The 15,389-nt window shown below is 35.8% G+C and overlaps 2 protein-coding genes across 4 annotated transcripts; both read left to right on the forward strand.

Annotated features, from left to right (window-relative positions):
- Window positions 1-8,465: 8,465 nt before the first annotated feature.
- LOC129899747 (uncharacterized) lies at window positions 8,466-10,460 on the forward strand. The gene is made up of 2 exons (XM_055974774.1): window positions 8,466-8,594; window positions 9,999-10,460. The coding sequence occupies exons 1-2, from the start codon at window positions 8,466-8,468 to the stop codon at window positions 10,458-10,460; spliced, it is 591 nt and encodes a 196-aa protein (XP_055830749.1).
- LOC129901349 (calmodulin-binding receptor-like cytoplasmic kinase 2) lies at window positions 8,484-13,674 on the forward strand. Of its 3 annotated transcripts, none has more exons than XM_055976499.1 (7): window positions 8,484-8,594; window positions 9,912-11,269; window positions 11,555-11,802; window positions 11,975-12,134; window positions 12,430-12,519; window positions 12,700-12,947; window positions 13,280-13,674. In XM_055976499.1, exons 2-7 carry the CDS (start codon window positions 11,056-11,058, stop codon window positions 13,598-13,600), a joined length of 1,281 nt encoding a protein of 426 aa, XP_055832474.1. In that variant the 5' UTR covers window positions 8,484-8,594; window positions 9,912-11,055; the 3' UTR covers window positions 13,601-13,674. The 3 variants fall into 3 exon arrangements, with proteins under 3 accessions (XP_055832474.1, XP_055832472.1, XP_055832473.1); XM_055976497.1 differs by having other exon boundaries at window positions 8,486-8,594; window positions 12,649-12,947; XM_055976498.1 differs by having other exon boundaries at window positions 8,486-8,594; window positions 9,915-11,269; window positions 12,649-12,947.
- The last annotated feature ends 1,715 nt before the right edge of the window (window positions 13,675-15,389 follow it).

The raw sequence follows: 15,389 nt of genomic DNA on the forward strand, positions 1-15,389 counted from the left end.
ACTTTATGAAATATTTATAGGTGTAGGAAAAACTCCAAAATAAAATAACTAAGTCCAAAACTAATAAGGAAACCCAAAATTCAAAAGACATTGGACTGTGCGTGCGCATTAACACTATGTGCCTGAAACGGATTATGCGCTTCAACATGTTGCCCTTCAATAGTTGGCTGCCACGTGGCAGCTTATATACTTGAAATTTCAATTGAAATTTGCACAACAACATATATACAAAATATTAATATTATATTGAATCCTTCCATTAAGTTGCTTGATTTTCTTCTTTAATCTTTCATATTTAATTTGTTTTTGACTTCAAATTTCTTGGGTAACATCGGGATTTCGTGTTATAGATCGCATAATATTATTGTCGTTTATGGTTCCTATCCCATATATGTATGACCTCTTTTGTATTTTGATGATTTCAACTATGCTTTTCAAATGTTTTGATCATTATGACTCTCTCATGACTTTACTTATCTCATCTTATCATGTACTTTACTTGACCATTGCGTCCCATTATTTACATTGTATTTTATGCCCTCATACTTAGTACATTCAAACGTACTAATGCATATTATTTTCTACATTGTCTCATAATTTAGGGGTTGAGGTTGAGGATCGTATCCATCCTCGTGGCTAGTTGAGCTTTCCTATCCGGTGAAGTTGTAGTGAGTCCTCATTTATTCGAGGACTAGATATAGAGTTGATTATTATTTCCAAAGAATTTTGTTAGGTTTCATTTTGAGGGTGAGTTAGGTACATGTCTTAGCCTCTGCCCATGTTCATGAGTAAAGGCATCTAGTTGGATAAAGGTTTCGAGTCTATTTTGTCATGTAACATTCTTCATTTACTATTCATGGTCTAGAATCTCTTATGATGTTTCTGCTTTTAGTTTGTCTTGTATATGCTTATGCTATGAACAAGAGGCTTAGTTGGATACCTTCGGAGTTTCGATCACTATGTTATGACTAGGCCCTAGGTTGGGCCGTGACACCAACTATGTCTCTGCACAGCTCTAACTTTTCTTGAGTTACCACCTTTGTCAACATGTCTGCTAGATTCTCCTTCGTATGGATTTTCACTAGTGCAACAAATGTTGATCCATCACCTCACATATCCAGTGATAGAGAATGTCAATATCCTTTTTCCGAGAATGATACATTGATTTATTGCTTAAATCAATAGCACTTTGACCATCACGATGTATCTTATACTTTGTTTCTTCCCTAGTTCTTGGAGAAACTGCTTTAACCATAATATTTCTTTATCAGCTTCCGCTACAACAATATACTCTACTTTAGTTATGGATAGTGTAACACACTTCTACAATCTTAATTGCCATGACAAAGCTCCCCCTGCAAAAGTATAAAGATATCTTGAAGTTGATTTTCTACCATCAGGATCTCCGGCCATATCTGAATCGGTATAGCCTTTCAAGACTGGATCAGCTCCCCCAAAGCACAGACTTGATTTTGAAGTACCCTTAAGATACTTGAGAATCCACTTAACTGTCTCCCATTGTTTCTTTCCAGGATTAGAAAGAAAATGACTCACCACACCTACCGCATGTGCGATATCTGGCCTTATGCAAACCATGGCATACATCAGACTTCCAACTACTGAAGAATATGGAATTGTATACATCTCCTCAATCTTTTTCTTGGATAAGGGGCACGAACTCTTTCTCTACTTGAGGTGATTTGCCAAAGAGACACCTACCGGCTTGGCATTACTTATATCGAATCGTTTGATCACTCGTTCAATATAATTTTCTTGAGATATCCATAACTTCTTATTTCTCCTATCTCAAGTTAGCTGCAATCCCAAAATTTGCTAAGCTGCACCTAAGTCTTTCATTTCAAAGGACTTAGAGAGTTCTTTCTTCAACTGTTTGATTTTTGTTACATTTTGTCCGACGATCAACATGTCGTTCACATAAAGTAGAAGTACAATACAATTGCCATCCAAAAATCTCTGAATATAAACACACTGATCTGTAGAAGTCCTTTTATATCCTTGAATTACCATGAATGAGTCAAACTTCTTGTACCACTGCCTCGGTTCTTGCTTCAGGCCATATAAGCTTTTCGTAAGCTTATAGACAAGGTTTTCTTTTCCTGAAACCTCAAAACCGTTCAGCTGCTCCATATAGATTTCTTCATTTAGATCACCATGAATAAATTCTATCTTGACATCCATTTGTTCAAGCTCCAAATTCAAACTGGCTACCAATCCAAGGATGATATGAATTGAAGTCAATTTTACAACTAGTGAAAATATTTCATCAAAGTCAATTCCCTTTTTCTGTAGGAATCCTTTGACTACTAATCGGGCTTTGTGCTTCACCACCTTTCCTCTTCCATCTTTCTTGATCTTGATTAACCATTTGCTCTTCAGTGCCTTCTTTCCTTATGGAAGTTTCACAATCTCATAAGTGTTGTTTTTATGTAAAGAGTTCATCTCTTCGGTCGTTGCTTGTAGCCATTTTTTTAATCCTTACGAGATATAGCTTCATGGAAACTCTTTGGTGCTCCATCTTCAGTAAGCAGAATATACTCTTATTTTGAGTATCGAGTTGATAGAATTCAACCTCGGTCAGAATGACTAAATTGTTGATAATTGTCTTCAGGAGGTGTATTGTCATGCCCCGAGAGGGTATCCTAGACATAGCCGGCACTCAGAAACCATTGATGGACCCAAGAAAATCACTTGACCTGATCGCATATCTGTTCATTCATTCAATCAGTAGAAGACTTAAAATAAAGGGGTAATTAAGTGTACAATTCCAATCAACAATCTGTCTCAAGGAAGAAAGGTCATGGGCCAACAAATGGAACTCCAATCTATGTTGTTAAATAGTTTGACAAGAATAATTCAAGAAATTAAAATACTCAATTGACCCATCACTATCCAGTCTATGAAGCCTCTATCACTACTATCTAATTGGAGCCAATGACAGATTCATGGCTACCTTAAATCAGAATGAAAAGACTAAACTCAATGCAAGAATAACATAAGTAGTATCCTCCGAATGTAGGAGAGGACTCACCAATAAGCTGAGTACGAACAAATCCTCAACAGTGCGCCTATTGATGATCTCTTAAACCTGTCTCTGCATTATGAAATGATGCAAGTCCAAATGGACGTCAGTACATGGAATGTACGAGTATGTAATGTGGAAGAATGAAATATGTGTCAAGGTAGAATAATATCAGTTCAGATATTTCAAATCAGAAAGAAAAGAGAGACTCAATCAAGGTGTCATAAGTCTAAAGTAAGAATATAATTTAGACAGAGACCAATCATATACCATCCAATCCAATCCAATCATGTACAATCCAATTCAATCAAATCATTTATAATTCGATCCAATCCAATCATATACAATCCGATCCAATCCAATCATATTCAATCCGATCCACTCCAATCATATTCAATCCGATCCAACCCAATCATATACAATCGGTTCAATCCAATTATATAAAATTCGATCCAATCTAATCATATACAATACGATCCAATCCAATCATATACAATCTGATCTAATCCAATCATATACCATCTAATCCAATTCAATCACATATCATCTAATCAAATCCAATCACATATCATCTAATCCAATCTAATCACATATCATCTAATCCAATCACATATCATCAATCCAATCTAATCACATATCATATAATCCAATCCAATTATATACAATCCAATCACATATCATTAATCCAATCCAATCATATACAATCAACTTAACAATTAAGTCAAAGGACTCAATTCAATGGATATGCAAATTAGAATTTTAGCAATGTTTTACAATCTGACTCAATCATCTACAATCACAATCAAACCAATCATATCATGCACAATCTACTCAATTTGGGAGTTTCTCTAATCGACAAACATCACCTATAAGCCAGTGATGTACAACAAGCCAACGTTATTGCCACGTCCGTCCATACTTTGCCAAGGTATGAACGAATCAACCAATCATAGATCCATCAATCAATCAAGTCCTATCATTTTAGGATAATAAAATGGGAAACATCCGTCTTTAATGGTCCAATCCCTTCCTACGTTGTCTATGTAGTTCATGGGATTCGAGTATGGACTATACTCTTACCCAATTCGATGCTCAATACTCCTCTCAAGACTTAATATGCTCATATCTATCAAGTGAGTAAAATACTCAAAATACTCATTTAGTCTCTTTGGACTTATTTTCAAATCAACTCATTTAGTCTCATTAGACTCTTTTCAAAACTCAATCAATCTGGTCTCATTGGATCTTCTTTCACAATCAACTCATCTCAGTCATCAAACTCTTCTCTTCAAATTTGATACCATCTCAACTCAATGAATGCAAAAAATATTTGATATATTTTAAAAACATAATTTTGACTCCTCAACTCAAACTAAAAATAGACATTTTAATATAAAAATGCTCAACTCATTTATACTCAAAATACTCATGTTCAAAAATGATAATTAAGAGACTTCTCAAACTCAGCTCATGCTTAAACTCTTTTTAAATCAAAGATGAAAATAATCATTCTTTAAACTCAAAATAGTGTATAAATAGTTTATACAAAAATGTTCACAAATTATTTATTTAAAACTCCTTCTCAAACAATTATTTATACTCATATGACTCCAATCAAATCAAATTATGCAAATCACACATCATGTAGTCACATTAGACTCCAATTCATTTCATCTCAAACATCATCATCAACATACCTCTTCATCAATCATTCTACCTATGTTAAAGATAACTATCATTCACATCATCATCAAACATCTTTCTCCAAAATCCCTATTTATCTCTATATTCAATTTCATTCACACTCATTAACAAAAATACTTCATCTCCCTTTGAAAGCAATATTTACATAAAAACTATCAATCTCAACCTCAAGATAAATTATAACAAAAAGAAATCTCATATTGGGTTCATGTGAATGAATGCATGAATCCATACTCTCAACAAAACTCAACTCAAGAACATCATTAACACTTATTAATAATAGTCTAGAGTTTAGGAAAAATCCAAGAAACATTCATAGAAGGTTCAAGTCTTTCACAATTTCCATTCAACACATACGGGCATATGAAAGAAATCAATCCATATTTTAGGTTAGCATTACATACCTGAAAATGAAGATCATCTCACAAAAAATCAAAGACATGACTTGAAGATCTTGAACTCTAGCTCTCTTCCTCTTCTCTAATCTATGCTCTCAAGTTCTTGGGAGTTTTTGGAGAGAAAATCCTTAGAAACTGATATGGGGGCAGAAAATAGTGATCCCTAATTTAGTTTTTTAGATATATGATGGGTGGAAAAGGTCCAAAATGCCCTTTTCTTAAGAAAAATCTGAAAAATGGGTCCAAGATCTTGCTGGCGCGATAATGGCACGTCGCGCCAGCACCCAAACTACAGAGACTAGTTTTGGACGCTCAGCTAGTGCATAACGCCAAGCCCTAACTACTGCAGCGGTATTCTTTGATAAAATGGTCATAACTTTATACTCCGAACTCAGAATGAGGCAAACTCGATGGATTTGGAAAGAGGATTCAAAGACCTTTAATATAATATGTCATGGGACACCTAAATCTTAATATTCTGAAAGTTATGATCATTTGAAGTTGACCCTTATACGAACTCATCCAAAAACTTAGCCGATAGAAATGTTTTGGACTCGGCTTGATGTTAGAGATCCCTTATGACCCTAAAACATATCTAATACACTTCAAATACTTAGGAATTGATCCTAACTCATATATAAAATTACAAGTCATTCAGTTTGAGTCTACATACATATGAAGAACGATTCGAGTTTTGGAGAAAAATATTTGGGGTGTTACATGTACCATCATTGTTCCCCTATGATGGTTGTGTAGCTTCTGGAGGGGTTTGTACCTCACCCTACCGAACATCCTCCTGTTCTACTTCTAGTACTGCTTCATGCTCCCCCATGCTATTTGTGGCAAACTGCGATGGTAGTGGATCTGGACCAACTTTCTAGGCACTGTAATTTTTTTCATGAGACATTATGGGCTTTTCATTGTCTTCTATTGTCTAGTTTTCGTGGAATACAATATTCCTACTTCTGATCACCATCTTCTATATTGGATACCATAATCTATATACAAATTCTTCATCTCCATAGCCTATGAAGATACATGGTGTAGTTCTACCATCAAGCTTCTTCTTGAGCTCCTTAGATACATATGCACGTGCTAAAAAACTGAATATCCTTAAGTGAAAATATGAGGGATTCTTACCAGACCATATTTTCTCTGGAACCTCAAAATTCAATGGGGCTGATGGTGAGCGGTTGATTAGATAGCAGGTGGCGCGAACAACTTTTCCCTAGATTGGCTTAAGCAACTTTGCCATGCTAATCATACTTCTGACTCTTTCCATGATTATCCAATTCATTCTCTTGGATACACCATTATGTTTTATGGTGCATGGGACCGTCTTCTCATGTCGAATCCCTTGTCTTTTGCAATAGGAATCGAACTCCTTAGAAGTATACTCGACTCTATTATCTGAGTGAATGCATTATAATTTCTTTTCTATTTCACGCTCTAAAATGGCATGAAATATCTTGAAATAGTCAGAAGTCTGGTCCTTTGTCTTTAAGAAGTACACCCACACCTTTCGAGAAGCATCATCAATGAAAGTAAAAGAAACCTATTATCGCCAAGTGATTTCTCCTCCATGGGTCTACAAATATCAGAGTATACTAGACTAAGTAACTTTGATCTTCTGGTTGAAGAAAATGAAAATGAAACTCTATGTTTCTTTCTGAATAAGCAATCATTACAAGGGTCTAACGCAACATTCTTGTCCATTCTGATAAGTTGCTTTTTCATTAGAATTGATATCCCATTTTCACTCATGTGACCGAGTCACTGGTGCCACAGGTTTGAGATGCCTGGCTATTTGAGCATGTGCCACAGGTTTGAGATGCCTAGATATTTGAGCATACCTTCACATGAGTTTTATATAGGTTGCCACAAATATTTCCTTGAGAGAGAACCATAACTCTTTTCAGTAATTTTCATGTGCTTTTTCCGAAATGACTTTCATAGCCCTGTTTGTCAAGAGCTATACCTGATATTAGATTTTGCCGAAGATCTTGCACATGAGGACATCCTTCAGTATCATTATACTCCTGACATTTATTTGTATTTTTATATCATCAATTCCAACTATCTCACAAGAAGAAGTGCTCCCCATCTTCACTGCTCTAAAGTCTTTTGCTTTGTACGTTGTGAAGAAATCTTTTCGGGATGTGGTCCCGTATGATGCTGCAGTATCTACCACCCATTCGTTTTCTTCTTGAATTGAGATGTGAAGGCATGTCTCTTCTTGTATGGAACAAATGGCTACCTCTCCGAGTGTAGTGACTAATGCATTTCCATCCTTGTCCTTCAACTTCCCCTTCTTCTTTTGCAATTTTTCAATAGTTCTTTTTTAAATGACCCTTTATTCCATAGTGGTAGCATTCAAATGATGGATTTGTGCCATCTGTGGATTTTTCCCTACTCTTGCTTCTGCCTCTCCTTTTATCTTGACTTTTTCCTTGTTGTCTCCCTCTTTCTGTAATAAGGAAAATGACTCACCATGATCGATGTCCTTTCTTCTTACTTCTTCATTAAATAAGGCATCTTTAACCATAGACATAGTCAGATTTTCACCAGGAGCTGAATTACTGAGAGAGACTACCAGCGTCTTCCAACTATCAGGAAGAGAATTAATAAGTAGTAGGACTTTCATCTCATCCCTAAGCGGCATCTGAGCAGACGATAATTGACTTATCAAGCTCTGAAACTCACTGGTATGCTCGGCAACTAAAGTTCCGTGCTTTAACTTCAAATTTACCAAACGCCTCATCAACAGGGCTTTGTTCTAAGCGATCTTGGCTTGATACATCCCTTTTAACTTCATCCATAGGGTATACGCGTCTGTTTCTTGTTCAATATGATGAAAAACGCTATCGTCAATCCATTGTCAAATTTGACCGATAGTTTTCCTGTTTAATTTCTTTCACTCTGCTTCGTTGGTAGAATCAGGGTTCTTTCCCTTTGCTTTAATGGGATCATGCAAATCTTTACAAGTGAGGAGATCTTCCATCTGAGGTCTCCACATTGTGTAATTTATGGCAGTAAGTTTTATCATAGCTCCAGATGATGATGACTCTTCCATTATATCTTAAATATGGCTTGGTCAAAATTTTAGATCAGAATCTCACCAAACGTCTGGAATGGTGAAAAATGATAGGTTGACTCTTCTTGGGTCAAAATCGGGCCTCTAGAAAATTTTCAAATTTACACCAAACACTTTATTCTCACAATCTCTTCCTAAATTGAAGTTTTGTGTGTTCTTTACAAGTGAAATATAAGACTCTATTTATAGCCTTAAAAATGTAGTTGGTGCCTGAATTTTCCATTCAACAATGGAGGCTTCAAAGATGGTGACTGATGGCTTCAACTATGGTAATGAGTTGGTGGCTGCTGAACATATAAGCCTCGAGTTCTTTACTTCACTCTCGACGGCATCACGGCACAACGACTCTCCATCTCTGGTAATTTTTCTTTTTTTTATTTGGGTCTCTTTTTTTCTACAAAATCAACCTTTTAGGGCCTTTAATGGCTAATTCTTGATATGGGTAATTAACAGAAACAGGCATAGCTTGGCTATAATTTCGTATTAGTCAATTCATCTTGGTGAATTTTGAAACGGACAAAGTAGGATTTGTGTTGTACTAAACTTTGGTTTATGTGCTTTTTCTGCTTCTTTTAAACTCTAATTTTCACTTGATATCTGAGAGAGTAACATGTCAAATTACAAATGATGAATTAAAGTGATGGATGAATCAGTATTTGCCATATTTATATATACTGTTGAGTTATAGTTCCAGCTTAGTTTCTCACTGAATAAGTATTTATTTGTATGGTGAAATATCATATAAACATGTTGATCACTTGGTCTTGAATGCAAAACTTTTGCTTTCAGTTATTCTTGTTTCTATACTACTCTAATTTTCTGCAAAACATGTTGGTCGCTAATTATTTTATACTCCTAGATGTCCCAATAATCCAAGTACATTGGAAAACGAGGGTGGTTAGGGGGAGATGGTGGTAGCTACCGATATTATTTTGATTCGATGTTTAAAGTAGAGAATTTGCTCATGCCATCATTTTACATGAGTACCCACTATCTATTGTTGATCATGAATCATGTTGGATTTAGGAAGTTTATTGCTAGTCTCCAACCGTTATTCAAAATGGTGTCAGAGGAACACAATACTTTGAAGATTTTATGACAATTTGGAAAGGAAAAAGTCAAAGTTAGTGGAAAAACTCACAAGTATAATTGCACTAACAACTGATAGGTGGACTTCAGACAATAATAGAGAAGGATTCATGACTATTACAATACATTTTATTAATGACTCGAGGTAGCTTCAGAGCCATATGTAATACTTTGTGCGTTGTATTGCTCAATTGTTTGTTAGAGTGGAATCTTGAAAGAAAAATATCAATAATTATAGCTGATAATTGTAGCACAAATAATGCTACGATGAAAATTTTGTTAGGTGAGAAACTTTCTTAATGGTTGGTGTGCATCGTGCATATTTATCTAAGGTAATAATTACTCGGTGTTCCAATGATCTAAACAAAAAAGTAAAATATAATACTATGTTCCATGTGGATTTGGGAAGATTTGAGAGAACTTTTGAACAAGCATGCATGTATCTCTTTTTCATGTATCTTTGAGGGGGGGATTTGATTAAAGTGGGCCGCTTGTTTTTCCATTTTCAAAGTATTTAGTTATCATATCACTCTGATATATCGAAATGCTTCCACCTAAAAATATTAAATCCAATATTTCCATGCAGAAGATCTTTAACTAGCAGCTTTGGTCTTATTGGTTGAGTATTTTCCTATCCACTACTTGTGTTTGATACCGAGAGAAACCTCTTCAGATGAAGTCCACAAGCAGTGCTCTGTTGGACTTGGAGGGTGAAAGCAAAAGCTCTCCCTCATCCTTTGAATCAAAACTTTTGTTCTGCAACGGAGGGAGTGATCTCCAGTCACGAATTTCCAAATTTAATCCGACTGTGAAGAAGCCTGAGATCTCTTCAACTTCCCAGAGCCAAGTTCTAGACAAGGTCAAGAATTTCCTGGGAGTTCTATCAGAAGCAAACAAAAAACTGGAGGTTGATGCGAAGAAAAATCCTAAAAAGTATGATATAGAAGAACTCACTAGGGAGGATTCTGAATACATAGAAATGAATTTAATATTGGGTGTTGCAGAGGTTTATTCCTTTGAGGCTGTTGCTGCTGCTGAGTCTGCCATAGCTCGTCAGCAACCACTGATTCCATTAGCTTCAATCAGTAGCGCAACCACCGATGTTGATGACAGTAGCAACGAAGATGGTCATTGACCTCTCACAGCTCTATTGGTCCTTGGGGTGTTGGATAAATAGTATTTTTTTATTTTTACTAAATAGTTATGGCATGTTGTTACTTCTTTGAGTGTGCGCGCTGATGTGATGCAACTAAGCTGTAAGTAGGGAAGTATTGATGCTGGGGTTTAAACAAATGGAGACAGTTGACAGAAATAGAAAAAAATGGATAACAAAGATCCAAGCAATAGTGACGTAAAGCACCAAATGTTTAGTCTGGTGATATTTACCTTAGTGCCAGGACCAAAGTCCCTATTTACCTTTGCCATTATTTCCATCCCCAGATAACCCTATACCATAATATTAAAATAGCAGTAGTAATAATGAAAATGGATAATTTTGCAAAATGTGTTGCTGACTCAGTCATTGTCAGTTTGATCAACCAATGGGCGACATGTCCAAATTTTTTTAACCTTTCAATCAAGTCCAAGAAGTTTCCTTTAGCTTATGGTGATCAATAAAATATAAGAAAATCATCAAATTTTTGAAAGAGTCTCCTTCATCAATAACTTTAAGAACATGAAACACATTTATATGGAGTTTTAGCAGTTGATATGGTCAACACAGAAACCTGATGAAGAAAACAAACAAAAGCCAAATGCAGAGTTTCCAACAAGACTTAATCATTGATTACTCTGCTGGACCTAGAAAACATCATCACAAGTTTGGCTCTTCCTTCAAAAGTGTCAAGAAAAAGCTAAGTGATACTTTCTCTGCACTTGTGTTTTGGCAGAAGAAAGCCAATTCTGAGACCAACAAAAGTCAAAGTCCAGAGAGGGAGGTCTCCAGTAAGTTACTAATCCAAACTCTTAAGTTATTTCATTTTCGCTGTAAAGATTCACTGTTTATCAACATTTCTGAGTACTGATTTATGGTGGCATAAAAGCCAGAAAATGGATTATGTTCTGATATAACTAGAAGGGTCTATTTTAGTTTGTGTTTATACTTACACGGTGCTAATCAATGATGATGTAAATCCAAGCTATCTCCATCAAACTTTTTATAGCTGAAGATATCATGGAGTTCTTGCTGTAACTAATTTACTTAGCATCTTTTTCTCCTTTTTTCTGTAGCATCAAAAGGTAGTAACTCTTCCGGAAGCAAGAGGGGAATTTTGTTGAAACCCCAATACTCTAATTCCCATAGAACTTCAATGGCTACCAGGGAGCAGCTAGGTACATTCGAGTTCTCGTTTGATGAAATTTGCCAGGCGACTGGAAATTTTTCTGCAGTACACAAGATTGGTGAAGGTGGGTTTGGGACAGTATACAAGGGAAAGCTTAAGAATGGATTCCCTGTTGCTATTAAGCGCGCTAAGAAGGTACTGCTCTGTATTGAATTTTGTTATATACATGAGACTCTTTGACCTGCTCTGAACAAGAGCATAGGTTGTACTTTCTTCAGTCACAATTTTAATTAATGCTCTCTAAAATTCTGAGACTAACAGGTTATGCTAGATTGCACTCAAAATCTTTATATGAAATCTTTTGTAGGATTTGCGAGTGTTAGCAGAATTCAAGAATGAAGTCCAGGCATTGTCAAAGATTGAGCATCTAAATCTTGTTAGATTTTATGGATTTCTGGAGCTCAGAGATGAGAGGATTATTGTTACTGAGTATGTCAGCAATGGAACACTTCGAGAACACTTGGATGGTAGGTCTATAAAGTCACTAGTCATATAATTATGCCACGTCCAACTAACAGAATTGTTTGGTTTACTTGATTATTAGTCATACTCTCTGCGATTTTTTACTGAGAACTGGATGAAGCATTGCCTATATTAGTGATTTGTTCCAATCTTGTTTAAATTCTGAAGATACCGTGAAGTTTTAAGACTCTAAACCGTTAAAACTACTTGGCTATTATCCTACTTTGATCTGATGACTTGAAGTTCTTTTGAGTCGATATTCAGTGGAAGTTAATGTCATCTCTGCTATATATAATGCAGGTAAGAATGGAACCGAGCTTGAAGTTGCTGAGCGTTTGAGCCTTGCGATTGACGTAGCTCATGCTATTACCTATCTGCACTCGTACACAGGTTGCGCGTAATGTTTGGTGAATACAAGAAGTATCTTATAGGATGTCAATCTATTGTTACTTTTTTTTCTTTTAAAGAATGAAGACAGTTGTTCTTAAAATGATTACAGAGTGTTTATGTTGTTAACAGATCCTCCAATTATCCATAGAGATATAAAAGCTTCTAACATACTCATCACAGAAAATCTCCATGCTAAAGTGGCAGACTTTGGATTCGCACGATTAGCTGCTGAAGATCCCTGTGCTACACATATTTCTACACAAATAAAAGGGACAGCCGGCTATTTAGATCCTGAGTACTTAAGGACATACCAGCTTACTGAAAAGACTGATGTCTACTCCTTTGGTGTTTTGCTTGTGGAGATGATGACAGGAAGACATCCCATCGAAACAAATCGAAACCTTGATGAGAGAGTGACGATAAGATGGGTGAGTACTTATATATGAACTAACTAAAATTGAATTCAACAAAAAGCCAACTTTTGCATGCAATTGACAGGAAGCATGTACTCCACAATTGTTCTTATTTTTCCCGCAAATTTTCATCATGTGACTCTACCAGCTCAGGGAAAACAACATTGTACCATATTTCTGTCTAAAGTGTACCTCACTCATTTTTCTTTTGAAAAACAACCATTACTATAGTGCTTTCTTTCTTCTTTTTCTTGGATTTAATACAGTTGGACATAATAGCCTGTACATCTATAAGATCCATTTCTACAATGAAGTTAGGAGCTAATGAGATTAATCTTCAAATGCAGGCGATGAGTATGCTAAAACATGGGGATACTGTAATAGCAATGGATCCAAGATTGCGGAGAAGCCCAGCATCTATTGAGGCTGTTGAAAAAGTACTCAAACTAGCTAGACAATGCCTTGCACCTTCCAGACTGGCGAGACCAGCTATGAAAAAATGCGCAGAGGTACTATGGGGAATTCGAAAACAATTCATAGAGAAAAGTATCCCAAAATCTTCAACCTCTAGCCACTCGGTAAACTTTCTGGACAGAAATGCAAAAAGGGATTGGGAGGATTTATACACAGTTAACTATAGCAAGAACTATAGATTTGGTTCCACTTGACAAACTTTAAGTCCATGTATAACAGTGCTTCAAGTATGATTTATCATCAAATTAGACTACTGATTCCCTGTAGACATACTAGTTGACCTGTATTCTTTTTCATTTGAGTTTAACTTATGTGCACCCGAAAGATGTGCAGTCACCTCCACTAAATAGGAGGCAGCAGTCGAAGGGTGGATCAAGACAATTTCATGACTTGGCTCATCGGTTGGTGTTTGATCATGCTGCACTCAAACAATTCTCCCAAGACCCATACTTTGAGCTGAAGGTTCCACCACCACTTTGCTGTGCATACTCAGAAATTACTGCGTGAGTGCAAATAACCCAAGTCCTTGCTATGTCTTTTAAGGACATTGGTTGTGAAAGACTTCTCAGAGAAACACTAAACCTTGATTTGGCCTTCATGGATTGATCTTCACACTCTTTATTGCAGCAGAAAATAATTAAAATATAGTTTTAAAATGATTCACTTAGGGATCATTTGGTTGTTGGTTAGGAGGTAACTTATTCATGTTTCAAATCCTTCAAAATTTTGCTTAACCCATCAGGGCCTCCTAAAGTTCATACAACTTTCACATAGTTACCTCAACTAGGCTTTGTTCATTTTAGACATCTCAAGTAAAGTCCAAATGTGTCATTTTGACACTTTTTGCTGACTTACCACATTATGTGTGCTACCGGCTTTGATCATTTTAGGCATCTCAAGTAAAGTCCCTATGTGTCATTTTAACACTTTTTGCTGACTTATCATATTGCGTGTGCTACACTGATTTTGAGCACGTGAGGATCATTTTTTTTGAAAAAAATATTTTTCTTCTTCTTCACTCTTTATACCTACCACCTACTCCACCTTCCACCATAAAAAATCATGATGAAAAACCTTATAAAACATTATAAAAAACCATCACACTAATTTTGAGAACATTTATAAGAACAAGGTGAAACCCATCGGTGGCCCCCTAAAACTTGCACCAACTTTCACTTAGACACCTAAATCAGGAGATGTTCATTTTAGACACCTTATGTAAGGGTCTAATGTTTCATTTTGACACTTTTTTGACAGTTGGCACCTCACGTGATTTCCACCTATCTGAGGCGCGTAGAAGCTGTTTTTTCTTAAATTTTTTTATGTTATTGTTGTTCTTCTTCTTTATAGCTTCAATTTCTAGACAGTAAAGAGAGACTAAAATGGAGTGGCTAGCTATTGGCAGTGAAGTTTTAGAGGAAATTAATTAATTAAGAAAAAGTGAAAAGAAAAACATGTTAATGCAAAAGGGAAAGGCAAAATCTTAGAAAGGGTGTTTACGTGTTTTCACTTGTAAGCAAACAAACAGTGTTTCCATGGAAAGAAGGAAGGAGAAAATAGGGAAAAAGAAAAAAAGAAAAACAGAGATGACGGACACGAAAGCATCTAGAAACTATGAGAGCTCTGAGAAGGACACCTGCTCCAATGTTGTTTCTTTTTTCTGCTTTTCGGTTTCCTCCCATAGAATTGTATTAATCTTGCAGGAAAAAATGGAGGTTCGTCTGATTTTTTGACCCAATTTGATTTATATTTTTGTTTGTCATTATAGCTCCATTATTTCCTCTTTAGATAATATGGATAGCATTGGGTGGGTGTTGGAGGAGAAGAAGAACTGGTGGGGTGGGGAGGGGTTGGGGTTGGGGTGGGTGGGGTTAATAGTTGTTATTTTTTATTTTTTAAAAAATTATTATTTGAATTAAAAAATGCCACGTGTCATCAAATTATTGGTCATTTTTTTCTATTCAAAAGTCATTATTTGATAAT

This window comes from Solanum dulcamara, chromosome 8 (genome assembly GCF_947179165.1).
Source record: "Solanum dulcamara chromosome 8, daSolDulc1.2, whole genome shotgun sequence".
Classification (NCBI taxonomy): Eukaryota; Viridiplantae; Streptophyta; class Magnoliopsida; order Solanales; family Solanaceae; genus Solanum; species Solanum dulcamara.

What these genes read in the sequence shown, in the direction of transcription:
- LOC129899747 (XM_055974774.1), top strand. Translation starts at nt 8,466, where the DNA reads ATGGAGGCTTCAAAGATGGTGACTGATGGCTTCAACTATGGTAATGAG. An exon ending in ACAACGACTCTCCATCTCTG is followed by an intron (nt 8,595 to 9,998) that starts GTAATTTTTCTT and finishes AAACCTCTTCAG; the next exon opens with ATGAAGTCCACAAGCAGTGC.
- LOC129901349 (XM_055976497.1), top strand. Translation starts at nt 11,056, where the DNA reads ATGAAGAAAACAAACAAAAGCCAAATGCAGAGTTTCCAACAAGACTTA. An exon ending in TCCAGAGAGGGAGGTCTCCA is followed by an intron (nt 11,270 to 11,554) that starts GTAAGTTACTAA and finishes TTTTTTCTGTAG; the next exon opens with CATCAAAAGGTAGTAACTCT. An exon ending in CTATTAAGCGCGCTAAGAAG is followed by an intron (nt 11,803 to 11,974) that starts GTACTGCTCTGT and finishes AATCTTTTGTAG; the next exon opens with GATTTGCGAGTGTTAGCAGA.